The following is a 27,897-nucleotide window of genomic DNA, read 5'->3' as shown; positions in this document are numbered from 1 at the left end:
ATTGCCAATCAAAAACGAGCATTGTGACCTTTCTACTGGGACCATATTTGATCCAGCTCTTGCATGCATCAATTACCCTGATTTCATGCAAGGGGTCATTTTTTTAGAGGGCCAACGTGGGTGTGGTCAAGCAGAGAATAACGAAAACATAGCAGCGATTGGAATTTTGGGCTCAGATGTGAGTCATAATGATTTACTTCAACAGGGGATCGTAACCTGCGAGTGTTTGAGCAACGTTGGTTGAAATATGTGCAAGGCCCCCGTCAGTGCATCCTGGATGCGAGGACATTGTGTTTCCTACTCACCCTCCAGGCCCTCGATGGCCCTCAACTCTTCATTCTCCTGCCAGTCGTCGTCCTCGTTCTAGATTTAAAAAAAAATAAGCGCAAATCATTCCAGCGACGCTTTTCTTACCTCATTTCGATAATCAAGTTACACTGTTTATGATGAAAAAAATTACCCCTCCATCTTCATCCTCTTTCTCATCCTCATCATCCCACTCTTCTTCATCATCTTTTTTCTCCCTGGAAAAAAAAAACGAGTTCAGTCTGAACGCGTTTCATCTCTCACAGGCCGAGCGCAGAACAAGCCTCTAAACCGACTCGACATTTTTCTGCCCGCCACCTCCAGCCAAGTTGTCGACGGCGATAGCCAAGAAGACATTGAGCAGGATGTCTGACCACGCCATAAGTTAAGTCGTCTAGTTCCGCTCAGTCGTTACATCCGGCGTTGAGCACTCGGCGGAAAAGGATACAGTTGCCGCAGACAAAAAGGATGACAAAGTAAATGCAGACCACCATATTGGGGAAGACCGGGCCACCGTAGGCCATGATGCCGTCGTACATCACAGCGTTCCAATCCTCTCCGGTGAGGATCTGGAGAGAGCAGAGAGCAAAATGGAGGAACCATCAAAAAGAGAAGACGGGAGCAAACGTGTGGCCGCGCGAAATCACCTGAAAGCAAGTGAGCAGAGCTTGAGGGAAGGAGTCGAACGTGCTTCTCTTCATTTGGGTCTCGTCAAAGTTAAATTTGCCTCCGAACAACTGCATGCCCAGCAGGGCGAAGATGATGAGGAAGAGGAAGAGCAGCAGCAGGAGGGAGCAGATGGCTTTCATGGAGTTGAGCAGAGAGTTGACCAAGTCGGACAAGGCCGCCCAGTGTCTGAGGAAGAACAAGAGGACGGCGTCAAACATTTGGAAAATCAGCAAACCCGACACAGCATTCAACCCAACACTCTGTTTGTTGTGGGGCTGGAATCAAACAAAAGATATTTACTTAGGCATAGGGCAAGTTTCACTTTTTTGTTTTGTTTTTTTTCTTCACATTTGTCAGTGCAGATAAATGTACGTGGCACCTCAACCTTCCAGCTGTTGGTGCGAGCAGCAAGTGTCTCTGATGAGCCTTTTTCTCTTGCCAAAGAAGTCGGCTACTATCAGAGGCAATTGTCCCAATACGAGGGCTGATGTAAAGGCACCATCTTAGACGAAATGGATCACTGAAGGGATGGGGATTCCAAAGCAAGTCGAAGAAGGTTGCGTTTGGCTAAACTGAAACCCGGCCGCCACGGGAAAAGCATTACACATGTCGTCTTTTGCGTTTTCTTGACATAAGTGGAATTGTTTCAAAGAATGTTAACTGCCTGTGCTGTACGACAAATATAGGGAACGTGTAAACATGAAATCAAATGCATTGCAGTCTTGCTCACGGTGCGGCGCTCCATCTTGTAGCGCACAAAAGAATCATTGAATTCAATGTTCTAAGGGTGCTTCATGTTACAGGGGCTTAAACTCTCTTCTAAATCCAGTACAGTCCATTTCTTAAATACAGTTCACCTGAATTGAATTTAGAAGCGCAATACATTTCCATTTAATTGTCAAGAATGGTTTGTTTTCAAACATTCGAGTAAAAATTGGATGTAACTTTTTCTCAATAAATTTGAATTTCAGTCGAGATTTATTTTTCACTATTTAATTGCAGTGTGCATAATGTTGAGGTACGCAGTAATCAGACGTACGAGCGGCTAAAGGTTCTGTCAGTCTTTACCGAGTCATCTTGAAAATCCTTAGCAGTCGGATGCAGCGGAGCACAGAGATGCCGATAGGTGGGATAAAGTCCCACTCTACCAGCAGCGTCTCCAGGATGCCGCCGCACACCACAAAGCAGTCGAAGCGATTGAAGAGGGCCATGAAGTAGATCTGCAGGCCAAAGGCGTACATCTTCATCAGCATCTCCAGCGTGAAGAGCAGAAGCAGGATCTTATTGGCTCGCTCTGGAGAAGAGACACGCGGCAAACGCACGGAAGCTTTCCGTCATTCAGGGCGTACTCACGACGGGCTGTTTAAATTCCGCTACATTTGCTACGGTGGATCTACAAAGCCTACACACCCATTTGGTTTTAGCGAGATGACAAAAAATGACATGAAGACATACCGGTCGATAGCATTTGGAAACTTTTTCCAACACAAAATGTGACCCTTTATTTGAAAATGTGGCTGTGTTGAGAAGTAACCGGCAATCAAGAGAATCACTAGAAATAATAATTAAACCCGTGTGGGGTTGGATTTTGAAAATCACTTGTATTGTAGAAGTGGTTTGAGTAAACGCGCTGAATGTTTTGCCAATGTTGTGTTGTGTCGAGTATCTGTAATCCAGTTTTTCTCAATTACATTTTCCCTGTCCTCTTCTAGCATTTCAGATACCTGCAATGTCATTTCGCCAAGGGCAAATGACAAAATAAGGCTTGAAAATGGCGTCAAGTCACAGCGGCGTGTCCGCTGAATGTGCTTAGAGCACGCTACGCTCAACCGCTAACTGTCAATCAAATACCACTACCCCAGACAGTGGTGCATACATGTCCATTCAAACAAATGGTGGCCTATGTGATGCCGAATCATGTTTGCAGGCTCACCTTCACGTATGAACAGTTATAGTGGACTATAATTAGAATAAAACAACACAAGCCAATTTACGCTCATTGTAGCCAGGCCCCTCCCCAAAATTCAGGACAAAAGTAATGGTGACTTTTTTCTTTTTTCTTCCTTATAGATTATACTGGACGTGTTGTATTCTAGAGGGTTCAAACAAACAAACCCATTGGTATTATCCTTTCATCACCTATCGGAACCTTTTTGCAAATCGATAAAGAATCAGCTCAGTAATTCTTAACCCTTCCCATTCCCAAGTGTAAGGCACGCTTGATCGTACGATTGCAAGGTAGAGACATACGTGCAAAAAGTGCATTCATTGCTCCCTCTTGTTCTTCATGCTGAGCGCTACCTTGCTCGACGGAACTAAGCATCCACTTAGAAATACACGCCCACAGAGTAAGCAACTGTCTTAGCGTGAGTGCACCTTGCCAGTTGAAACTCAAATTGGGCAGACGGATTCCTACCTTGCATTTCTGTCAGCCACTTTGGTTGCCCGTAATGCTCCGAGGCGCTGGCCACCGTGTTGAGAAACACCAGAAGAAGGACCAGCCAGTAGAAGTTGGTGGTTTTGACGGCCACGCGGCAGTTCTTTCTGAACGTGTGGTTCAGCTGGCACAATTGGTCACTAATGAAAGAGGGACGGTAAGTCTTTTTCACACAAGCTTGAATTGAATCATCATTGCACGCCAGCCCCATTTGCATTGCAGACTTGTGTAAATCTGTTATGGGACAGATGAAAGTAAATAACCATGTCAACTTGTTTGAAAATCTTACCAGAAGCTGTTGGCCATCATCTTGGCCCTGAAAAACAAAAAAGAAATGACCTGAAATAAAAAATCGGAGTTATTAAGGATGGCATTCCCTAAGAACTAACAGGTGGAAGTTTGCGTGTGAGAGAATTTGAGTTCTCTGCCCGCGCTACATCCCAGAACATTCAAAAAAATAATTGAAAGGACTTTTGTCACATCATATTGCATGACTTTTTCTTGTGACTGGCTCCAAGTTAGCCTCCTCTGAGAAGGCTCCATATTGGCATTGCTGAACTGACAAAATCCTGAAGTCAGTTCGACACGGCAGTCATCGAATCAATCCCGTGTTCTTCCATCACGATTTGCTTTGGGGCCGCCACAAAAAAGGACAACATCCGACTGCAACGGACAGTTAGGACGGCGAAAAAAAATCATTGGCACCGCCCTACCCACTCTTGAGGACTTGCACACCGCAAGAACCAAGACAAGGGCACGGAAAATACTACTGGATCCCCCCGCACCCTGCCCACCACCTTTTCCAGCTACTCCACTCAGGCAAGTGCGACTGAACCATATGCACCAAGTCCAGCAGACACTGAAACAGCTTCTTCCCTGTCGCCATTAACTCCCTAAACAGTAACCCAAATCCACCTGTATGGTGCCTCTCTGCAATTTTGCACAACCCTGTGGAACAGCATTACCGCTATCATCATTGTAGCTCCAGCTCTGCACTCACTTGAACCACTGTCACTGATGTACACTCCAGCGCACCAGACACTTTAAAGCTCTCAAGGACATCTGCACAATTGCACACTCGTTGCACTACAAATACTGTTACTGGTCACTTTAAAATGGTGCAATGATGTTCTGCACCAACTGCACACCTGTTATAGAATATTGTATTCTACCAGTGATCACGTTAGCTCTGCTTGATACATTGTCTCACAGTTGTCATCGGGTGGTACGATACACTTACATTACATACTTATTTGTCATGTCCTTGTTTACAATGATACTAATGCAGCGTGTTATACCGGAGACAAATTGCTTGAGTGTTCTACATACTTGGCCAATAAAGATATTTCAGATTCTGATGAAAGTTTTTTTTTTGGGGTTAAAAATTTGAATCCCGACAGCTTGTCTGATGATCTCTCACAACACGCTAACAGGGTTGGAATCGCTGTCATATAGGTGTGAGATTTTATCCTCTTACATGAGAGAAGCACAGAAGCCGCTGTCGTCGTCGAGGTACGCTATGTCATCATCCGAGTCCGATTCTGTGGGAAGGTCGAGGGCGTTAGAGAGAACGAGACAGACGTGACCACCCAGCGTGGCGGCTAACAAACGCACCTCCATCCTCACTGTGTTTGTACCAGCCAAACTTCTTCATCATTTTCTTCTTGGCAATTGCCGCTCCTTTGGGGACAAATGCAGGCAGGTGTCACATTGCAAGTGAGTACGTGTGCATGTTTGGGTCTCGATTAGCAGATACGAGGTGTGATAAGAAAGAAATGAGACTGCAGCTCCCACTCGTGACCAATTGGAAATCTTGACGTGGGGAAAATGTGCAATTTTTGTAAAACTATTCTCAAGATCCATTTGCACGTGTGCAACATTTTCAATTTGAATGGCCGTGTTGAGCACATTTTTCTGTTGAATGCTGAAGAGGAAATGAAATTGTTAAACGTGAAATGGTGGGAAATGTGGGCATGTTTGTCATGAGAACCTGAATTTTTACCAGAATTTTGGGAATTAGTTGATAATTGTGGATGTAGTTAGATGGCGAAAGAAGTGTGGGGAGTAAAAAAAAAAAAGTGTGACCGCTGTAACTGACGTTTATTTCCTTCTTCATCCACATCCTCGGCCTCGATGAGCCAATCCATGTAACCAATCATGTCTTCCTCCATCTGTTTGCTCTCTTGTGCCTTCTGCAGCTCACCGCGAGCCACGGCCTTTTCCCTTTCCTTGGAAAACTCTCTGAGAAGCCGCAAAAACAACGTGTCAAGTCTAACCTCTGATTTGATGGTCACACCATGATCACCGCGCCAGCCGACCTACCCGCTCAACACACCCAAAACGAGATTGATGATGAAAAAGGACCCAAAGATGACCAGAGAAACAAAATACACCCACGGGATCTCAAAACCGATGGCGTCGTTCATCTTTGCGGAAAGAGGGAAAAGAGACGATGCGGTATTTTAGCGGAGGAATTGCAGTTGACGAGGAGGAAGGCAGGCGGGGGCGGTTACCCAGTAGAGCACGTCTGTCCAGCCTTCCATGGTGATGCACTGGAAGACGGTGAGCATGGCAAAGAAAATGTTGTCGAAATTGGTGATGCCGCCGTTGGGACCCTCCCACTTGCCCCTGCACTCGCTCCCGTTGCTCAGGCAGAAGCGACCGTTCCCCGCGAACGCGCAAGGTGACGGATCGTCCTCCAACATCATACCTGGGAGCAAAATATCCGCAGACAGAAGCAGTCAATTTGCGTACCATGTTGGCGCTTTCCTCATATCAATGAATGCGGAAGGCATTAATTCGGCATTAACCTCATAGTTGTGGGCAACTGTTGGGATATACTGTATATGTTTGTTTATTCTCATTCAAAGTTTGTTTCATCTGCAATTCACCCATGACACTGGCAATGCATGGGAATCTGGAGCGCCAGGAGGAGCATTTTACAACGGTACACGTACACGTATGATAGTTTCTGCCCTTAAAACACAGCCAAAGTGCATCCGATTTTCTCTCCGTCCGCTCAGTACAGATCTTTGTACGAGTGGAACACAACAGTGCACGCAAGCGTGGCGAGACCTGTGCTGGAGAAGTAGCACGTCTTGTGCATCCTGCCGATAAAAAGCTCCAAGCCGATGATGGCGTAGATGATGATGACGAACATGACCAGCATACCGATGTGAAGGAGCGGCACCATGGCTTTCATGATGGAATTCAACACAATCTGCAGGCCTGGTGACAGGATGAACACACGCTTTGGCTGGGAAGGCAATAAAAGAAGCGGGGGAAGATGGAGGCAAACGCACTTGGCACTCCGGAGACGAGTCGGAGCGGCCTCAACACCCTGAAGGCTCTCAGAGCTTTCACGTCCAGGCCGCCGGGTTTCCCCGCAGCATGATGGGCCTCTCCTGGCTTGTGGTCGGTCATGCCTTCCGCTATGACGCTGAACAGCCTGCACAAACACACCGCACACTCAGAAAATCAATTGCTGCAAATAATGATCATTTTTGCAATATTCACATTGTCTTTTGTGTGTGTGTGTGTGTGTGTTTAGTAAATTAATTGTTCCACCTCTAAAGTCGACAATTGGGATCAACCCTTAACGGACGCCAACAAGTCAAACACTCAAAAAATCCAACTTGTCAAATACCCGACAATGACGATGATGAAATCAAGCAAGTTCCATCCACTGCGTATGTAGGCGCTGGGGTGCATGACTAAGCCGTAGGCGAGAATTTTTGTGAAGGTCTCGATGGTGAAGATGACCAGGAAGACGTACTCCACTTGTTCCTGCAAGTCATTTCATTTCAAATCATTTCAACGCATGAGAGATCACGTCACGTCATGTGAATAGGAATCAAAATGTTCAGAGACAAAATTGAACTTGCTCTGTCACAACATTGTCAGAGTGCTGCCTGTGCGCCGGCTTTCTAACCTCTTAACCCACACCTTAGTCAGCCACTCGATCCCTTTTTGTGAAACCCGCTGCTTTAAAGTCATCTTTGAATCGCTACGACCGCTTGGCTTGCGCCTCAGACTGACAGCTGAGGTGAAAGACTTGAAGTGGAAGTGGAATTCACACCCAAAATTGATGCCGAGTTGGATCAAACTAACTCTCAAAGCATTGAAGCATTGAAATGTTCAACAGTCAGTTGAGCCGAAATCCAATAAAGAGCTCTCCTGCCCTCTTCCCTTTCTGACCTTGTACAATAAAGCGTCACGTACGTGCCTGAGCTTTTACTGATTACAAGATAATGATGACTTCATGTCCTTATTGATGGACTTACTTAATTACTTCAGTATGATTACAAAAGACAGAAGACCAGAGAGTCTAGAGTGAAGCCAGAGGCAGATGGTTGGTATTTAACTAAGTCACCATCCCTAACAGTGTCACCAGGTCACTGAGGGTTTTTTTACTCCCCCCTCTAATGCAATTACTGTTGAACACATCAACATTACCTTTTCAGCACTTGATCACACCCTCACACCTTCTTTTTTTTCTCTTTTTTTGTACAAGTGGACCCAAAAGAAATATATTGAAATATAAGTTACATTTCATTCATCATACTGAACTTAGTATTTTGACTTTTTCTAATGCCATTTTCTAATGAAGACAATCCACTTTGTGACGCAGAGATCCTGCTTGCACCAGTATTTAATATCACACCTTTACTGTTGGATGGCAACTCTTCAAATACTTATAATAATGTGAGTTTATGACCGTCATCTCATTAGTGAGGGGGGAGCGGGAGGTTTCTTTCTGAAATACCTGATCAATCGTTTCCAAACTACTGCCGCGCCAATATCAGCCAATAGAATTAAAAAGATACAAAACATACAAAATGCAAGATATTTGCAAGCGCGTAAACATACAATATTTCAATTATTGATCCAATAACCGGGCACATAGCAACTGAATGCAAAATTTAAAAGAAGTACTCGGGCCACAGTGAAACGGGGGGAAAAACAAGCTATAATATTAGCAAAACAGCAAATTGTATTTTCTCAAGAAAGACAATTGTAACATGATGAGAATGAACTAATATTTCAAAGAAAAGTTGGAATTCCAAGAGAATAAACTCATATATATCGTATCGAGTTTATTTTAAAGGGAATGTTTACGTTTAAGTCGTACATGGTGGAATGGCGCACTCGTCTGACTTGTGTGATTGTGAATGAGCGTCTGTCTCTATATGTGCCCTGCGACTGACTTGCGGCCATTTCAGGGTGTGGTCTGCCTTCTGCCCAAAGTAAACTGGGATAGGCTCCAGCAACCTCCCGCGACCTGTTCAGGATTAGCGGCGTTGATAATGGATGGATGGATGAATGTTTTTGTTTATTTGAGGACTGTACATTTTTCGGGAAGTATTTCACACACTGAAGATGCAACAAATTGTTGATTTGTTTTTTGGGCAAGTCCCCTTTTTTCTGCCCCTTTGTCAGTATGGTCCGTATTCCTTTGAACTATTTTTTTTTTTTTTTACTTTTACGATTTATGTTTGGACAAGTCATTCAAGACCCTGTGAAGTGAATTCAAATATTTGTTCTTGAATAGAAATGTTTGAGGACAGTTCGGGAGACGTACTAAGCATTTTTTTAAATTTATTCCAAATTAGCAGGGTTGTTTACTACACTCTTCTTTGTGTGTCGAATTCCGAACACACTTATCTTCACTTCAGAGGGACGCTAGTTTCTTTGTGCCAGTTACCATTTGACTGGACCAATCATAGCTTTGGATCAATGAAAAAGCGAGCGTGACTCTCGAGAGAACGCACCAATTTGTGATTGGTGGCGTTGGAGTCATCATCAGGGTATGGCTTGGTGACCCCCATGGCCACACAATTGGCAAAGATGGCAAGCAGGATGAAGATATCGAAGGGTGTGAAGATGGTTGTTAAGGCCTCAACAACGTCAACAATTGCAACGGTTGTCATGTTGACATAGAAAACATGGCGACCCATCACAGAAAGGATATTTCCACTCCACCAGGGCCAGTGCCGCCATGCGTATGGGGTTGCTGAGGGTGAGGCAACAGAGGGCTCGGGGGGCTCTGAGGGCAGACTTGTTTGCCTGCATGGCCTTCTTGGCCCCCCCTCCTCGCTTTTTGGCCGAGCTGGTCGACCCCAGGGTGTCGGATTTCTCTCCATCGCCCCCTGGAGGGGCTTCTGCCAAAAACAATCAACAAGTATTAGATTGAAAGCATAAAATGTAAAGAAATGTGTGAAATAATTAGCAATACAATACAACAACAAAATACAAGACAGTGTTGTATATATTTTGGTCAAACAGACTACCATGACATTGTCCCATATTGTCTTTATTTCACCAACTGTGTCTGCCTGTTATTTTTCGAATGTTGTTTTTGCATGCATGTGACTTAGTACATTCTCAACGCTGATTGGATGTCGCAGATGATGATGGACTGTTCGAACTGACGAAATGTTGACTGATGAACAAACATTGACAACACAGGAAACCACATGAAGTGGAGAAGTCTCCACAACTCTCTTCAAATAAAAGAAAGAGACGATGAAAAAAAACATTTGCAATTGTTTTCCAGCACTATCCAACATTTTTTTTAAACTTTCAGAGAGGGGAAGCAAAAATAAACCTACACAAACTCCACATATGGAGGCCGGAGCCAAATCCTGGACCACCTCTGCACTGTGAGGCTGACGTGCAAACCAGTCGACACTGTGCTGCCAAGCTCTCTCTCTCTCTCTCTCTCTCTCTCTCTCTCTCTCTCTCTCTCTCTCTCTCTCTCTCTCATTTCTCTCTCTAGATAGATAGATAGATATCCATCCATCCATTTTCTAATCCACTTATCCTGACAGTGGCTATGGACGTGCTGGAGCTTATCCCAGCTGTCTTGGGGCAGTAGGCAGGGTACACCCTGAACTGTTTGCCAGCCAATCGCAGGGCACACATAGACAAACAAGCATCCATGCTCACAATCACACACGAGGGAGAATTTAGAGTGCTCCATTAACCTGCAATGTACATTTGTGGAATGTAAAAGCAACTCAAAGAACCCGGAGAAACGAAACGGCCTGGTGGTCAACTGGTTAGCGCGTCGGCCTCACGGTGCAGAGGGTCAATTCCGGCCTTCCGGTGTGGCGTATGCATGTTCTCCCCATGCCTGCGTGGGTTTTCTCTGGGTACACCGGTTTCCTCCCACATTCCAAAAACATGCGTGGCAAGTAAATGCAACACATTAAATTGTCCCTATGTTTGAGAGTGAGTGTGGATGGTTGTATGCTCTGCGATTGGCTGGCAGCCAGTTCGGGGTGTACCCAGCCTACTGCTCGAAGACAGCTGGGCTGGGCTCCAGCACACCCGCGATTCTTGTGAGAATAAGCAGATTCAAAAATGGTTGGATGTTTCTCCCAAAGGGATGGCTTGAATAAGATCAAGCCCCAAAAATATCAAATAAAATGTCAATCAATATTCGATTGGATTTTATACCCTCCCAAAAACCCCATACCATATGCAAATATTCTAACTTCACAGAAGTTATATTTTCCTGATGGCTTTGAATATGTTGAAAGCCATCATATCGATACATCGTGAGTATACGGGGACAGTGCCGGTTATGGTGGCCCACCACCCAAAAAGGGTTCATATAAGACCCTGGACAGAGCTTGACTACGAGACTCGACAAGACGAGGACGGCCAGACAGACAGACAGAGAGGCAGGCAGACAGATCCCCTTCCGTTGGATCATATGAGCAACAGATACAGTATTTTTGTTAATGATGCAGTGGTTGTAGCTGCAGATTGACTAGTTGTGCAAGCCTCAATGACAAGATAAGACCTGCAGATGTGACCTAGTTGCTAATAGGCCCCACACGGCCATCGGGCAGCTCAGGTAGACTACACCTGTTCACAAAACACCGACAAATATCTCCACAAACCATGTCACGAAGGTGAACAACACAACTAAAAGCCCATTGAACTTTTTAAAGCAGAAGGAGTCACAGGAAATCATTTTATTTTTGGGATTTACGCAGCATAACGACAGTAGACTGGAAGTGTGGACATTGATTTGAATGCAATACAGAAGCAATAGCTGAAGCAACCAACAGCAAGCAGCCCTACCTTTCGTGGCCCCGTCCATGTCCAGAGTTTTTCACCACACCGTGGGGCTGAGCAAAGACTCTCACATCAAGCCCTCCAACCCGGGGATCGTTTGGTGCCAAAAGGGCACACAAAGATACTAAAAGTTGGCACGGGTGGCACAAGTCCGGCGAGTGGCCGCAAGTCGCTGCCGGCGAGGTTCATTCGCGTGCATGCAAAAAGCCAATGAAAGCCGAATTCTTCCGAGCTCGGAAGAAGTGGGGGACAGCAGTGTCCGCCACTCTCCGCGATGGCCAACCAAAGAAGCGGTGGGATTAAACACTTTAGCCGTTTAGAGGGATGACGAAATCTTCCGAGGGGAAGGTGGAGGTAAAGCCCAGAGGAATTTCGTCACAACGTAGGAGATAGACGAGACGAAGCACATTCCGGACAGTTGAAATAAAATAAAGTACCGGTACCTGTACTGGGAGAGACCCAAGAGTTCAAAAAAACCCCGAGAAAACACGGGCTATACTTTTTGTGTTTAATATACAAGCAGAAAAAATACATTCATCAAAAAATATGAACCCCTCTCCCGTATATATAGTACTCTATATTAAAAACGACACAAAATAGTTGTAACCGAATTGTGTTATTGAACTATAAATAAGCGCGTTTCAATGGACGTTATTATTTTTTTAATACAGCGTCAAAAGCAAGCACTCATATACGTTTTGTCGAATTTACTCAATTACAGTATATTTTCTCAAATGGATGCATGAAATAAAATCATCATTGTGTGCAACCACTTGACCAAATAAAATTGAGTTAATTCCACACACCATTTTTTTCCAGTGTGGCCATAAATTCAGCATGTCCCTCGGTCAAGGTAAAGTTAAATATTTCAAATCCATATACTAAAGTTTCCTCACGCATTCCAAAAACCTGCATGACAGCCTGATTGAACACTCCAAATTGTCCGTAGGTGTGAGTGTGAGCGCGGATGGTTGTTTCCCGGCAACAATGGTTGGTGAGGTGCATGGTTGGTGGGTGAGGCACTGACTCCTTTAGTGTCAGATTTACAAATATATAAAGCAAAAAATGGTAGCTTATTCAATTGGCTAAACATTATATTTGCGACATGCAGAAATACGGCAAGCAGCACGAGGCAGTTGCATGTATCAACCCAGTTCCTGATGATTGCGCAATGCTATGGGAATTCAGAGGTGAGGCTCTCTGGTTGTTTGTCTTTGCGTGCCCTCCGATTGGCTGGCAACCGGTTCAGGATATCCCTGGCTCCTACCCGAAGACAGTTGGGATAGGCTACAGCACGCCCTGCGACCCTTGTGAGAGGATAAAGCGGAACAGACAATGGATGGATGGATGGATGGATGGATGGATGGATGGATCACTGCAAACATCTTTTTGGGGCAAGAGGTCTTTGGAGGCATGACCATTCTGAAAAGCACATTTTAGGCCAGTAACTCGTCTTCATATGTTGACAATTTTAAGAATATACTTGTAATTTCAAGTGAGGATTTAATTTGTGCTGTGGGTGCTGCAGAGTTCTCATAGAGGGATAGAACATTTGATTAAAATAATTGATTAAAACTGTATGGGACGCTGATATATTTAGTATGAGTTAAAAAACGTGGATTTGACTGCAATGTCCACAATCTTGAATACTCTTGTCTGTTGATTTGTCACTGTTGTGATGTCATTGTCACTTTTCTGGTTTGCAACACCCATAAAGATAACTAGCACAAGTAATCCCTTTCCCCGAACTCAACAAGTAGGTCAGTATTTACAAAAGCAGACTTATTAACATTGATAATTATATTAAATTTTCCATCTATCCTCATTCAGGTCGCGGGTAAATTGGAGCCTATCTCAGTTGACTTTGGGTGAGAGACTGTCTACTCCTTGACCTGGTTGCGACATACTGTGTTTGCAGAACATATATAGAAAACCAAGGATTCATACTAGCTAGCTTTATAAACATACAATTTTCCACATTTAATTAAAAAAACAACAACAAAAGACATTATAAACATTTGTGTTATTTTTTAAGTAAAGGACACTGGAGAGGAGACCCCATAATTTCTTAATTGAACATTTTGTGTCTTTATTCATTTGAGCCACTTGAAAATACTGTTTTGTAAGAAAATAAATACATTCTATACAGCAGAACAAAATCCTGTTAAATTGTGATCTATTTTAGCAGAACACAAATGCCCCTGATAGTCAGTCATCACACGTTTTATTGAGCCACGGCAAGTATTTCATTCTGTAGTTTGAATGACAACAGCCTTGTGAGGAGTTTGCATTTGGATTCTACCGTGTGTTGTAATTTATGTTGCAGCTATTGCTGAACATTTCACTTGGTATAATTAATAAATATCACTAAGCATTTCACAAAAATACATATTATTGCTATCATATCACTTTCGTCATGAAAATCCGATGTGCTCGAGAGAAAATCAGGGCAGATTCTGAGTTAGTGCAAAAAATCAGTCTAAAAAGGTTTACTTGCATCTGTGATTAATATATTTAGTAAAAATGACATTGTGTTATCAATAACATTGCTGAAAACATTAGAAGACTGTAAATCTTTAAAAAAAAAGTTAATTTACGACTTCATCTCGTTTCTTTTTGCCAACGTCAGACTACAAGAATGTAGGCCGATTTTGAGCCAACAGACATGTCGCAGACCCACGTCGTATCTCCAAGCCGATTTGGAGTTGCCTCAACGCGTCATCGTTTCCTGTGTCGTGTCAGATACTCTTGGATGGTTGCTTAGTGTCTGGGTCGCTTCACAACCATGATGACGAAATTCTGGCATGTCGGAATTTTAGTTTGTCTTGCCGCATAGTGTCACATGTCCTAAGTTGTCCTTCGATCGGTTCTTCGGCACTGACCAAAACAAAGACGGCGCCCTCCTACTTATGACGAGAGATTGCACGTGGAACACACAATCACATTGTGGTGTGCAGTTTTTAAAAAGTGCCTTTAACAAAAGGGCTAATACTGGAAAGTATTTGTAGCATTTCAACTCATGCCATCTTGCAAACTACAAAGCTAGTACTGTAACTGATAAGCAAATGTCATTTGGAGAATAGACAGTCGATACCACTCTATTCGCACCACCTAGGAACTGGTCGATACGGTTGTTGTTGTTTTTTTAGCCTATTCTGAATATAGAAACAAAGCACATGCACATAATGCCTTTGTCAACATGACTACAGCTCTTTGTCCACCCTCCCTGACGGACCTGCGCCGATAGACTGAATTGACGGAAGCAAGCGATGATTGGGCACGGTCGAGTCAGACTTGTAGTGTGACATCTTGCCCAGGCCAAGACACAGATCGATATTTATCTGGTAATCTGACAGCGCCAACGGGGTGCATGACAAAATAGCTGTGTAGTTTGAGAAGGATATTAGGTGACAATGGCATTCTTCAATAAAAATATTGTCCACCATGTTGAAAAGACTTTCAGCTACTGCACCAATTTCTTGACAATGATCTCATGCGGTATATTTAATAAATGTCAATGCTGCATATTTCTGTAAACACCAGCTCTCTCTCTTGTCAAAAAAGTGCATCTTCCCATGCTACAATTCATTTACAGCTGAGGTAAAAATGTAAACACTACACATACAGTGGTGCCTTGAGAAACGAGGTGCTTTGACTTGTGAATTTTGTCATCGCTTGGCCGATTCATTTGTCATGAGATTTGAGCAAATTTCAAGCCAAAATGTGCTTCAAAGCCCCACCGCTAAAGGGCGCCAAAACCCCTCACCACGTTCACGTGGGGTTTCTTGCAGTGGAAAGTCACTATCAGTAGGTGGGACAATACCTCGGGCAGGTTTAGGGCTCGCTTTTTCCGGGTTTACAGGTGATGTGGACTTTGTCATTTTATGTTAAATGTTCTGTCAAGCGCCTTGTTACAGCTGCAGATATTGTGAACGCTCTGTAGACATAAAGATTATATTGTATGAAGTGCATTTATAATGTGCAAAGACAATTAGATAAGAAAAAATTGCACTTTTCCCGATATTGTTGATTATTTTCACATTCTTTATTTTTTATTCTGCTTTTCTGTCTTTTTCTCTCTCTCTATCCACACATAACGAAAGACGACTTTGGATTTGAGATACGAGTTCAGTTCCAAAACAAATTAAATATGTATCTCAAGACACCACTCTACAGTATTTGTGAAAATATCTACAGTCCCTATTCACAAAAAGGTATTTACATCCTTCCAAGTAATAATTCAGCGTCAGCTGAGGTAAGTCGACTTTCACAGCAGTAGGAGTAACACTCTGCATCCCACCAGCAACTTTGTACCTGCTGCAAAGTTCCCAATGGAGCCAGGCTGAATGAACTGAGTGACAAGTGTGTCGACAGCATCCCTCTGCGGCTCTACTGAAAGTCAGCTTTTGGTGCCATGTCGCGCTCTTCAAGCTTTGGAGGCAACTGACTGGGATCCTCTGCGAATGGAATTGCTGAAGGGGGACAACAACAAGTATGTAAGAGTGATTTTGGCCATGCGATATGAGGAGTCTTCGTGTACAAAGTTGATCTCCTGCAACCATTTTATCAAAGGTCTGAAGTCATGATTCCTTTAATCACACCTATGGTACTTGGAAGTATGAAATTGTTTTAAATGTGCGTGTCCAATATGTTAAAATTCCTAATCTTCCCTTTTTTATTTTTACATTTATTTCGACGTGTCCATCTAATAATGACATTGAGGGAGAGGCGCTAACGTGTAAACAACGGATCGATGGCCAAGTGGCAGGCAAATAAGAGTTGAACGTCAGCCTGCGTGCTCATAACCAATCTTTGGATGGCCCATGTACCCACATGTGTGTAAGAAGAACAAATGATAACTTTGCACCTGTGTTATCACTCACGGTTCTGAAACTGCTGTGCTGTGTATCTAGTTAGCAGGATTCCGAAACCTTCAATTAGAGCAAGCAGAACTCCCCCCATCATGGCGGATCCCATCATGGTTAATGGCCCACCTGGGAAAACAAGACGCCCATGTCATCACATTTGGACATCCAAAATGGTGTGTCCGTAAACACTTTGAAAACCAGCAGTTCATTGGTTTTTCGGGACATTCCAAATAGTTGTATTGACTATGTTTGTGCAACAGCTCCGATCGAGATTTCCTCTTCTCTCGGCTTCAAAATGGTTTGCTTGGAGAAATTACCAAATTCATTTTAGATTTATTTAGGCTACGTGAACGTTAGTTTGAACCGACCTCTCTAATCTCGTTTCCAACTAATAATAAGTCAAAGAATTTGAAATCTAAACAGTTTTCTAAGAAGCATTATCGCATCTTGCCCCACTCCGCCACGCATGAGAGGCACAGGAAGGTCATTCCTGTTACAGAGTACTGCCATGCGATCAGATTACATAATGAGTCCTAGTATTACAGTATATGACAAAATTATTGAAACGGCAGGTTCAATTCCTTTGTTTTTGTTTTCTACTGAAGACATTTGTGTTACAGATCAAGAGATGAACATGAGAAAAAATTCTGAACTCCAGCTTTTATTTCATGATATTCATATCTGGATGTATCGAAGGTAAATCATGGGATGTTCTCCCTATGGAGCAGGCATTTTTACCTCCTGAGAAGGAGACTGATGGGAGAAACCCCCAGAAACAAATAAGAATTGAAAGAGGCTGCAGTAAAAGCCTGGAAAAGCATTTCAAATAAAGAAAGCAACAGTCGAGTGAAGTCAATGGGTCTTGATGGAGTTATTGCAAGTAAAGGTTATGCCACTAAATATTAAATGCCATTTACTTTATGTAAATTGAATGATGTTTTTTTCCACTATTTTTGCTCACTTTAAAACTGGGTGGCTTCAAACAAAAGGTGCTCTCTCCTGATTTGTTGAACACATCTAGATATAAGCATGAAGAAAAAAGCTGGAATTATGAACATTTGTCTCCTATTGATCTTTCGATCTGAAACCCAAACGTCTTTAGTATACAACTAAAACAAAACATTCTGTTCCAATACCTTTGGAGGACAATTCAGATGCAAAAGTCCCATGTGCATCACTACAGTTTAAAACTACTGTACAATGTCATCGGCCCACTTCGCTTCATCCAAATCAAAATACAATTTAAAAAGGTTCCAATTTACAATACAATACAATACATGCTGATTTATATAGCGCTTTCACAACAGCGGCAGCTGTAACAAAGCCCTTAACAAAACAGTTAACATAAAGTAAAATAATTGTTCGTTTCTGTGTGCCCTGCGATTGGCTGGCAACCAATTCAGGGTGTCCCCCGCCTACTGCCCGAAGACAGCTGGGATAGGCTCTGGCACCCCCCGCAACCCTAGTGAGGATCAAGCGGCTCGGAAGATGAATGAATGAATGAATGAATAAACACAACACATAACATAAAACACGGACAGTCGTGCAGTCCTAACCACTTTTCCGTCTCACGCTTTGTTGTTTGAAGCAGTTTGAGATGAAAGAGGAGAGAATCAAAGTGTCCTTTAACCAGTGGATCAGGATGCAAGCTAAGTTTGAAAGTCAACAAGAAGCTGTAGCATCCATTGATGAAGAAAGAGATTGGTTCACTTCTCCTGTCCCATGGAAATCCATTTCAATTCCAAGCGGCGACTCTCGGTTCCAAATACGCATTGGCGTTCTGCAATTTACGAGTTGTTTAGATATGCAGTGTTGACAAGAATATGGTGTATGCTATGCTGATGATTTTTAAATTCAGCGAGATAAGCTCTGTTGTTATTTTTTAAAAAACTTTTTGTTTTCAGTCAGCTACCCATAATCACCGAATGCAAAAATAAGACAACACTTCTGTGTACAAGTCATAAAATAGCTAAGACTGTTTTGTGTTTTTGTCCTTTAACTCTAATGTGAAACCTAACCAGCCAACATCATTTTTTTAAGCCAAATGTTCGGGAGAAGAGCCTCTCGAAAGGAAATCAATGTTGACACATTGATTTTAATGAGATTGCATGACCAAAGCAGAGGCGAAAGAAGCTACAGCGTTAAGAGACACTATTCCAAACAACTGCCTGTTGCAGCAAACTGCTCAGGGCTGTTTGTTATACAGTGCTGTAGCTTCTATCACTGGACCAAAAATGTCCCTTGAGAGTATAAAGCAAAGCATTTTTAGGATGAAAACAAACGATTTGAAACTCCCTGTCAAACCTTTTCTTATGACTTTTTTTTTTGGACAGCTCCGTCAAGAAGACTTTTGGAAGAGAGAGTGAGTGGAGTGGCTGATAAGCATTGCATGCATTATTTCTCTCCTCTTGACAGCAACCATCAGACTCAGTTCACAGTCGTATAGCAAAGGCGGAAGGAATAGATTAAACATGCTGTTTTTGCTCATGCGTTCATAATGGATCATCCCTATACAGCACGAGAAAAATAGATGTTAGTTGTGAACAGGATATGTATAAAATATTGTCGGAATGAATGGAATGATGTGTACATTGTGGCTTCTTTGTGCTACAAGTGATGGGCTGGGCTGTCTTGGTCTCATGTCATGTGTGTCTCGTTAATGGCTACATGACGTGGCAAAGTGCTGGTTTGGTGTTTCATGTAGGGTGCTAAAATCAGTAATAAAAGGTGATGTAATGGGTCCTCGGGGCAAATTATATCATTGGATGAAACCATCAGGATAATTGGTCAAAGAGCATTGGTAAATAAGGCCAGAGTGGGGTTTTAGGCCCACGGGACAAATAACAAATGTACACATCGAACACACACACACATACACACACACACACACACACACGCACACACACACACACGCACACACGCACTCACGCACACGCACACACGCACACACGCATGCTGAGAGCATATGGTTTGTAGTACCGGTATTTACTTGCTACTACCGGGTAACTGCTTTTTCGTTGTCACTTTGAAGTTATCCATATTGTCCGTGTTTTCTCTCCCGGTCCTCAGAAATGTTTTCGGCATATTAGAGGTTGCACTCCATTTACTTTCGCTCTTTAGGTACAGTGTATGCCGACTCAAGGTGTGCATTCTTTTCGTGGATATTCTATTGTTTGAATGTATAAATTAGTGTGTGCATGTGGAATAAGATAAGATAAGATATCCTTTATTTGTCCCACACTGGGGAAATTTACAGCCTCCAGCAGCAAGAATGTATGTAGAAAGAAGAAAGGAGAAAGAGAAAAAAAAACAACAAACATCTTTCAATTAAATACAATATGAACACAATGGATAAATCTCAGTACTATTTACAATTTTACTTCACATCATTTAATTATTATTATTATTATTATTGTTATTTTTTATTCATCAGCCTGACAGCAGTCGGTAGGAACGAGCGTCGGTATCTCTCCTTCTTGCAGCGCGGGTGTAATAGTCTCTGGCTGAAGGAGCTACCAAGTGCTGTCAGGGCGGGCTGGAGGGGGTTGGAGGGACTGGCCATCATAGCTTTTAGCTTAGTTAGCATCCTTCTGTTGCCCACCTCCTCCAGAGTGTCAAGGGAGCAACCCAGGACAGAACTGGCCTTCCTGACCAGTCGCTCCAGTCTCTTTCTGTCCCGGGCTGAGATGCTGCCTGACCAGCAGACAATGCCATAATGGATGGCCGAGGCCACCACCGAGTTATAGAACGTCTTAAGGAGTGACCCCTGAACCCCAAAAGACTTCAGTTTCCTGAGTAGGAAGAGTCGGCTCTGTCCTTTCCTAATCAGGGTGTCTGTGTTTGTAGACCAGTCCAGTTTGTCGTTCAGAAGAACACCAAGGTACTTGTAGGAGGTCACCCTCTCTATGTCCATACCCTGGATGTTCATCGGTGCTGGTGAGGACTTTTTCCTGCAGAAATCCACAACCAACTCTTTAGTTTTCCTACGGTTGATCTGGAGGAGATTCTGCTGGCACCAGTCCACAAAGTCCTTTGTCAGTCCCCTGTGGATTTCGTCATCAGGCGCCGACAGCTATGGCAGCCTCGGTCACACGCTCCCTAGTATTATCCCTGTTTTTGTCATTTTCGTTTGTTTTTGGCGACCCTGAGCGGCTTACTTACACGAGGGAAAAGTTGCTGCGCATTGGGGAGTCTACGCTCGGTCTTTTTTCACCAGTACACGAAAATCCACAAGGTTTTTCGGAGCTAATCGCGAGCGGAGCGGCTGCGCTGTACGGAGCATGGAAACGCCGCCGGAGGAGGGGGAAGCGAGCCGGCGTGCTCGTCAAGCTCCGGCAGCGCGGATTTCGAACCCCGCTCCCATCGATCCATCTTGCTAATCTACGATCTCTGCCAAACAAGATGGATGAACTTCTTCTCCTCACAAAGACCAACAAAACATTTGCACGTTCTGCTGCGCTCTGCTTCACTGAAACCTGGCTCAGTGACCGCCATCCAGATCCCGCGCTACATCTACCCGGCTTCCGCCTTCTCCGAGCCGACCGCGACACGGAGCTATCAGGGAAATCGAGAGGTGGTGGTATTTGCTTCTATATCAACGAAGAATGGTGCACTGATGTCACGAAGCTCGACGCACACTGCAGCCCGGACCTGGAGTCGCTGTCTTTAAACTGCAAGCCATTCTACTCGCCACGTGAGTTCACCTCCTTTTTACTAGTTGGTGTTTACATTGCGCCACAAGCTAACGCTAACACGGCGATACAAACGCTAGCCGAACAAGTAAACAAACTCGAACTAAAATACCCAGAGTCACCCCTGATCATTTTGGGCGATTTTAATAGAGCACATCTTAACCGTGAACTTCCCAGATATAAGCAGCACATCGACTGTTTCACCAGAGAAGGCAACATTCTAGATCACTGCTATACAACAATCAAAAATGCATACCGATCGGTCGCCCGTGCAGCATTGGGTCTTTCTGACCACAATTTAATCCACTTAATACCTACATACAGACAGAAACTCAAATGTGTTAAACCGGTTGTTAAGACTGTGAAAAAATGGACAGATGAAGCAAAGCTAGCTCTACAAGAATGCTTAGACTGCACTGATTGGGGCGTCTTTGAAACTTCAACGGGCACACTGGATGAATACACAGACACTGTAACATCATACATCAGTTTCTGTGAGGACATGTGTGTACCAACGAAGTCCTTCCGCTCTTTCAACAATAACAAGCCAGGGTTTACTCCCAAACTCAGGCAACTCAGGAAAGAGAAAGAGGCCGCATTTAGAAGTGGAGATCGGGCACTGTAAAAACATGCCCGAAACCAATTGACAAAGGAAATTAACATCGCAAAGAGAAGCTATGCAGAGAGGCTGAAAAACCAGTTCTCATGGAATGTATGGAATGGCCTGAAAGCAATCACTAACTATAGAATGCCATCCCCCCAAAACAGTGAACAATAAGGGTCTTGCTAATGAACTAAACATGTTTTTCTGCCGATTTGAAAAGGACACCCCCATTTCCCACTCACACCCACCTCTACCAGAAACCACGCTACCACAAAAAAGGACAAAATCCGACTTCAACGGACAGTTAGGACGGCAGAAAAAATCGTTGGCACCGCCCTACCCACTCTTGAGGACTTGCACACTGCAAGAATCAAGACAAGGGCACGGAAAATCCTCCTGGATCCCCCGCACCCTGCCCACCACCTTTTTCAGCCACTCCCCTCAGGCAGACGCTACAGATCCATGCGCACCAAATCCAGTAGACACTTAAACAGCTTCTTCCCTCTAGCCATTAACTCCTTAAACAGTCACTGACATAGTCACTCTTCTTGCACCACAAAATGGTACTACAAAACTACTGGTATACTCTAAAATGGTTCAATGATTTTGTTGTTTACGATGATACTAGTGCAGTGTGTTATACCGGAGACAAATTCCTTGTGTGTTCTACATACTTGGCCAATAAAGATGATTCTGATTCTGATTCTGACTTCCGATCGTCCCCTTCTGTAATGAGGCCAACAATCGCAGAGTCATCGGAGAACTTCTGAAGGTGGCAGTTTGGAGTGTCGTGTCTGAAGTCCGAGGTGTAGAGGATGAACAGGAATGGAGCCAGAACAGTCCCCTGCGGCGCTCCAGTGCTGCAGAGAAGCCGGTCCGACTCACAGCTCTGCAATCTCACGTACTGCGGCCGATTTGTGAGGTAGTCTATGATCCATGCTGTGAGATGGTGGTCCACTCCGGCGTTCTGCAGTTTGCCTCCCAGCAAATTGGGCTGGATGGTGTTGAAGGCACTGGAGAAATCAAAGAACATGATTCTCACAGTGCTCCCAGCCTTCTCCAAGTGTGACAGCACTGAGTGGAGGAGGTAGATAATGGCGTCTTCCACGCCGATGCCAGGCTGATAGGCAAACTGCAGCGGGTCCAGTGACGGGCTCACCAGCGGTCGAAGGTGGGCGAGGATGAGTCTCTCCAGCGTCTTCATCAGGTGAGACGTCAGCGCCACCGGTCTGTAGCTGTTCAGCTCCTTAGGGTGGGGGGTCTTGGGCACTGGGACCAGGCACGAAGTTTTCCACAGCTGAATCCGGGGCATGTTCAGTACTGTATATGCATCTGAGGTATCGAGATGTTGAGCACATGTCCCTGTTTTACACGCGTTTCATAGCACTCCGGCGTAATTCACATTTGTTATATGATGCGGGTATGTGATCCATCAATTCATGTTATGTACTTCTGTCAGTACCAGTAACAAAGCGGCAACCTACCGTGGGCGCTTGTTTAGCGAGCACGCCCTTCCCTGTATATAGACAACAACTTGAATGGAAAGTGAGGACACATTAGCTTTTTTTTTTTTAATTTGTATCATCTACATGAAGAGTAATTTTGAAAAAGGGGATATATATATTTTTCTAACTACACAAATTATTTCAAGAATAGAATTGATTTTGACGGGCATCTGGCGGAAATAAAATGGGACAGTGGTGGACAATTGAAGGCTGCAGGGACGTGGTGAGGAGGACCCTAAGAATGGGGGGCTGCTGCCGGTCTCTCTTGATAAAATGAGCAATAATAAGACCGATTTCTTCTCCGAGCACAATGTTCCAAATCCTACGACATTATCTTTCATCACTTCGATGAAAATTGCATGCTAGTGGACCACAAGCCGCGGCCCTCTCCCCCCAAGGCTCTTAAATATGAAGCAACTTCCACTGCAATCTTGCTGATTTCTGCGTCCTCTCACTAATGAATCTTTCACTTGTGAGTGGAGCTTTGCGAATGTGGAAGAGTCAAGTCCACGAAAGCCCTATGACGGCATCCATGAGAGATTAAAGCTCATTATATGAACTCAAAGAAGTAACACAGATTGGTGTCACCGAGCCCTTGAACAGACTACCTTGCACTTATCCTCTTTGGATGGCAAATGCTGAATCGACTACGAAGTGTGCTTATGAAACACAAACATCATGGGATGGGAAATTTGCGTTCTCTTTGCGAAGGAATTTTATTTTTTTCCCTAGACGGATATTAAATAGCAATTCTTACAATAATATGAACAGGCTAATCGCCACAAAGATTTCCCTACTAAATGTTCAACTGCTTCTTTTCTCTCCTGCATGGCTCCCTGTCTGTCCAACACCCCGAATCAAATGTGGGGGATTTGCCTCCCTCCTTGACAGCAGTGAAGAAGGATGGTGGCAGAATCGTAGCCTGAAGTTGCGAACGTTCAAGAACACCACGTTTTTCCTTTATGCTGCTTCAACTAACTGCTGCTGTTTTGCCTTGTTGGGAATTAATTTAGTAAGAGTTTCCTATTCTAAATATTTAATTCCTTACTTCAGTTTTTTTCCATTAGTTGTTATTATTCTAATATTGGTGCATCATTTCATTTTCTGTGCGTTATCACATTTTAAGTACTTTCTTGAGGGAGACTAGGCCCTTATGGTGGGTTTCTACCACAAATGCATGAAAATTAAAAAGACATCTGGGCATGTACAGTAGAATGAGTGGAGCTGTGGTGAGTTACTAGACTGGGCACAGTGAGCGAGTGTGTTATGTTTTCTATATCCTTTTTTTTAATCTTATAAATGGCAAAGTCATTTTAGCATCTGTCATGTAAAATGAAATAATAACACAAAATGACCAATGTAATACAATCAACATTATTGCCTTGGTTCTTTGAGAGTTGAATAATTTTTTGAATAACTAGTTTTACTTGGAATGTTGTCTGTCAGTGCAATTTAGGTATTTCGTTGTATTTTTTCCCCCAATTAAATATTTGATAGCAGCTACATTGTTCCTAAAAAAAGCCAAGTACTGCTCGTTGATTAATGAATAAATGTTTGATATTCAAAACACACTTCTAGTTTTTTTTCTCTACTATCCTTCCTTTGGGCATTGTAAAGATTGCAAAACATTGCAAGAATGCTTGCAAATACTATGGTTTGTGCTCAGTAAACAGTACAATAGTTTACTTAAAATGTTACAATCCGGCAATGTGAGTGACGACAGATAGAAGCTAGCCAATGGCTAAAATTTGGCGCATACATACATACATATATATTTATATATTACAGCTGTCAGTTTAGCGCGTTTTTATTGGCATTGATTTAAATGACTTTTAACGGGATTCTTTTTTTTTCTCGCGAGATTAACGCGGCACACGTAACAAGCGGATGTTACATTGCTCTACAAACACACCAGAAACAAAACGCGTGCTACAGAATTCCACGCCCATGTCTGTTTTGCCAGCCACGGCAGCGCAAGACACCGAAAACGGATACTTAAAGAGTTTATGAATGGAAAGTTTACTTTTAAAAAGTTGCCAGATTGCTCCACTAACAAGACCAAAGTTACCTGTATCATACAGGTATACGATGTATGCCACTGACACAATTGTTACTTGTTTGGAACTATTTTGTGTGGAAGGTTACAGTGTTCCGAGTCATTATAAATAGACCAGGTGTAGCTTTTCTGTGTTCGTCTGACAGTGACGGTGAAGTTCAACAGTGCAGTGGTAGCAACCTAGCGAAAACAAAACGTCTCCAGTGTTGTCATCGAACCATGTGTAGTCATCCGAAACGATGTCTACACAAAACCGTAGAGACTTGCACGCAAGAAGGTCCAAGAGAATCAACATAGCCTGACTGCTATGTTCAAAGCAAACTTGAGAAAAACGAAGTATGCAACCATCGCTTAAATCCACTATAGGCTGAGTACTAGTTTACCTTACATGTGCACTTTATAATGTAATATTGCTCTGTTTTGATTACATACAAAGAGCTGTTAAAGCAGCTGTTGTGTGACAAAATATATTTTTCGCTGTTGTTGATGGACAGTAATATTGTGTGAGAGATTATGTGTGAATAACTGCACCAAGTGAAAAATGTTTATGTAATATTGAAAATCGAAATTGTTATTTCAGTAAATATTTATATTTTGCACATAGAAAACTGATTCATGATTCCATGTTGACGAGAGCATTAAAATGGGGGAAAAATAGGACAAATAATATAAAAGGAAATTCAGAAACGATAGAAAATGCGTGAGTAATCACGATTAATTTTTAGTTCATTTGAATTAATTATGACTGTTGTATTTTTAATTAGATTAAATATTTTAATCGTTTGACAGCTCTAATATACACACACACACACACACACACACACACACACACACAAACACGTGTGGAGAGAGAGCTAGATTGCTCCATCTTATGATCAATAATCGCTTTTTTTTACTTGCTGATAGGTGATATGCCATAAATATCCTGCTATCTTACAGTCAAAATGAGAACAGATTGTGGTTCAACTATGACGTACCCCTGCAGTGTCTACTTGAATTTTCTCTTACTGCGTGCAGCCAGTATGGCCCCCGTCAGAGCGCCGCTTGTTATGGAGTTCCACGGATCCTCTTTTCCTCTCAAGCGAACTAAACCGCAGTCAATGGTGGAGAAGAGGCCTCCCCACACCGCAAAGCTACCTGCAAGACAAATCAAGACAGTGACATTCAAGTTCAATCATCTTCTGGCTTCAATGACCTGCTTACCGCCAATCTGTGGAGCTCTCAACTTCACTGCATTTCCACTACCTTTCAGTCTGTGTGCAACTCCCTGAAATGTTGTAGTTGTGTCATACAAAAAGTACAAGGAGGGAAAAAACGAATAAGTACACCTACCGCTGGGGCATTTCGAAAGCCCTTGACAGCTTGAAACACCCCCCCGCCAATGGCACCCATAGTAAATGCGCCTCCACAGTCATCCACTATCCTCCATGGGCTGAAAAACATTTGCAACATTACACAAATGTTAATAGACTGCACACAAGATTCATTATTGATAACTGATAATCATATGCATACTATCTGCTCTTAGAGTATTTCCTCGCACTTGAATTATTTTATTGTGGGACTAATATTTGATCTTGGGGAGTACGGGCGAATTTGTTATTTATTTAAAATTAACAGACAATTAGTACTTTGGCAGGATATTGGGAGTGTAAAGGTTGTGTTAGACAAACGTGGTAAAAGTCCACAAACTTTCATACGGTGTACTTCGTAGAAGTACAGGTACGGGTACTTGCTTTAAACAGTAATCTGGTAATAGTAGAAACATCTTTTGTTTTTTTACATCGTGTCGTCATCTGCACAGGTTAAAAAAGTAACAAGCCTCGTTTGACAATCTAAGTACTGTACTGTAGTAGAAAGTACGGATACTGTAGGTGTTTTCAAACATAAGGAGTAAAAGTAAAACGTTATCCAAAAATAGATACTCGAGTACTGTATCGTAAAAACAAACTCGATGTAATGCAGCAACAAGTTCCGACTTTTATTGTTGTTAAACAGAAAGAAAGATAAAGGAGACAAGCTAAAATGACACTGAACCTTTTTGCCAACCGCTAACTTTCTGTCAACGCTCACTGGCAACAATTTGGTTTTATTTTGATCCTAATCTCTTTACTAGGAATGACGGCCGACTGGCCCTTCTCACGGTTAACAATTCTACATGCTAATTTGAAACAACACAGAAAAAACGAAGTGGAGCACTTAGTCGAATCGTGAATAAAATAAAGATGTGACAAAAAAACGAACGTAACGTTACCAGGGTTCACGAGCATACTCCTCCATATTTGTTGTGGTGGTAAACGGTGTGACATCATTGTTATAATCGCCGCCGTTTAAGTTTCTTTTTCGTCTCCTCTTCTTGTTTAAAGAGATTGCACCTCAAGTGGTCTGGAGTAAACATACATGAACAAAGCGGCTGGTGGCATAAAGTACGGTCCAATGACGTAATATATAGGCGACACCCAGTAAAAGGTAATTTTATTGTATTTTTCTTTTCAATTTAAATTACTTGTACCACGTTCGGAGACGTTTATTCAATTCAGCAACAAATACAAGAAAAAGATATTACAATATGAAAGGGGTTAAAGCAAAACGTTGTGAAATTACAATGCCATGTTTTTATATGATCAGTTTAGTTGCATTATTTTTCTTTGGTGAATTTCGTGTTTCTTTACA

At 43.0% G+C, this 27,897-nt stretch overlaps 2 protein-coding genes across 3 annotated transcripts in view; both read right to left on the bottom strand.

Annotated features, from left to right (window-relative positions):
* Nucleotides 1–12,696, bottom strand: part of cacna1fa (calcium channel, voltage-dependent, L type, alpha 1F subunit a) — a 31,057-nt gene extending 18,361 nt beyond the window's left edge. For both annotated transcript variants that reach the window (XM_052057919.1, XM_052057920.1), the window contains exons 1-19: nt 11,507–12,696; nt 9,384–9,573; nt 9,184–9,289; nt 7,059–7,198; nt 6,715–6,860; nt 6,488–6,640; nt 5,926–6,122; nt 5,735–5,838; nt 5,511–5,653; nt 5,027–5,092; nt 4,890–4,953; nt 3,702–3,728; nt 3,392–3,552; nt 2,044–2,269; nt 954–1,161; nt 755–875; nt 603–675; nt 461–524; nt 306–363 (exon numbers count right to left, since the gene is read on the bottom strand). In XM_052057919.1, coding sequence (XP_051913879.1) covers nt 306–363; nt 461–524; nt 603–675; nt 755–875; nt 954–1,161; nt 2,044–2,269; nt 3,392–3,552; nt 3,702–3,728; nt 4,890–4,953; nt 5,027–5,092; nt 5,511–5,653; nt 5,735–5,838; nt 5,926–6,122; nt 6,488–6,640; nt 6,715–6,860; nt 7,059–7,198; nt 9,184–9,289; nt 9,384–9,573; nt 11,507–11,525 — 2,266 coding nt within the window. In that variant the 5' untranslated portion in view covers nt 11,526–12,696. The remainder of the gene's footprint in view (nt 1–305; nt 364–460; nt 525–602; nt 676–754; nt 876–953; nt 1,162–2,043; nt 2,270–3,391; nt 3,553–3,701; nt 3,729–4,889; nt 4,954–5,026; nt 5,093–5,510; nt 5,654–5,734; nt 5,839–5,925; nt 6,123–6,487; nt 6,641–6,714; nt 6,861–7,058; nt 7,199–9,183; nt 9,290–9,383; nt 9,574–11,506) is intronic.
* An 868-nt stretch (nt 12,697–13,564) lies between these two features.
* Nucleotides 13,565–27,606, bottom strand: timm17b (translocase of inner mitochondrial membrane 17 homolog B (yeast)). The gene is made up of 6 exons (XM_052058229.1): nt 27,479–27,606; nt 26,557–26,656; nt 26,428–26,491; nt 26,233–26,361; nt 16,384–16,494; nt 13,565–15,972 (listed from the first exon to the last, which is right to left on the bottom strand). Exons 1-6 carry the CDS (start codon nt 27,502–27,504, stop codon nt 15,890–15,892), a joined length of 513 nt encoding a protein of 170 aa, XP_051914189.1. The 5' UTR covers nt 27,505–27,606; the 3' UTR covers nt 13,565–15,889.
* Nucleotides 27,607–27,897: the final 291 nt, after the last annotated feature.

The sequence above is a fragment of the Hippocampus zosterae genome, chromosome 2 (genome assembly GCF_025434085.1).
Source record: "Hippocampus zosterae strain Florida chromosome 2, ASM2543408v3, whole genome shotgun sequence".
NCBI classification, from domain to species: domain Eukaryota; kingdom Metazoa; phylum Chordata; class Actinopteri; order Syngnathiformes; family Syngnathidae; genus Hippocampus; species Hippocampus zosterae.
This window is presented reverse-complemented; position numbering and strand designations above follow the sequence as displayed.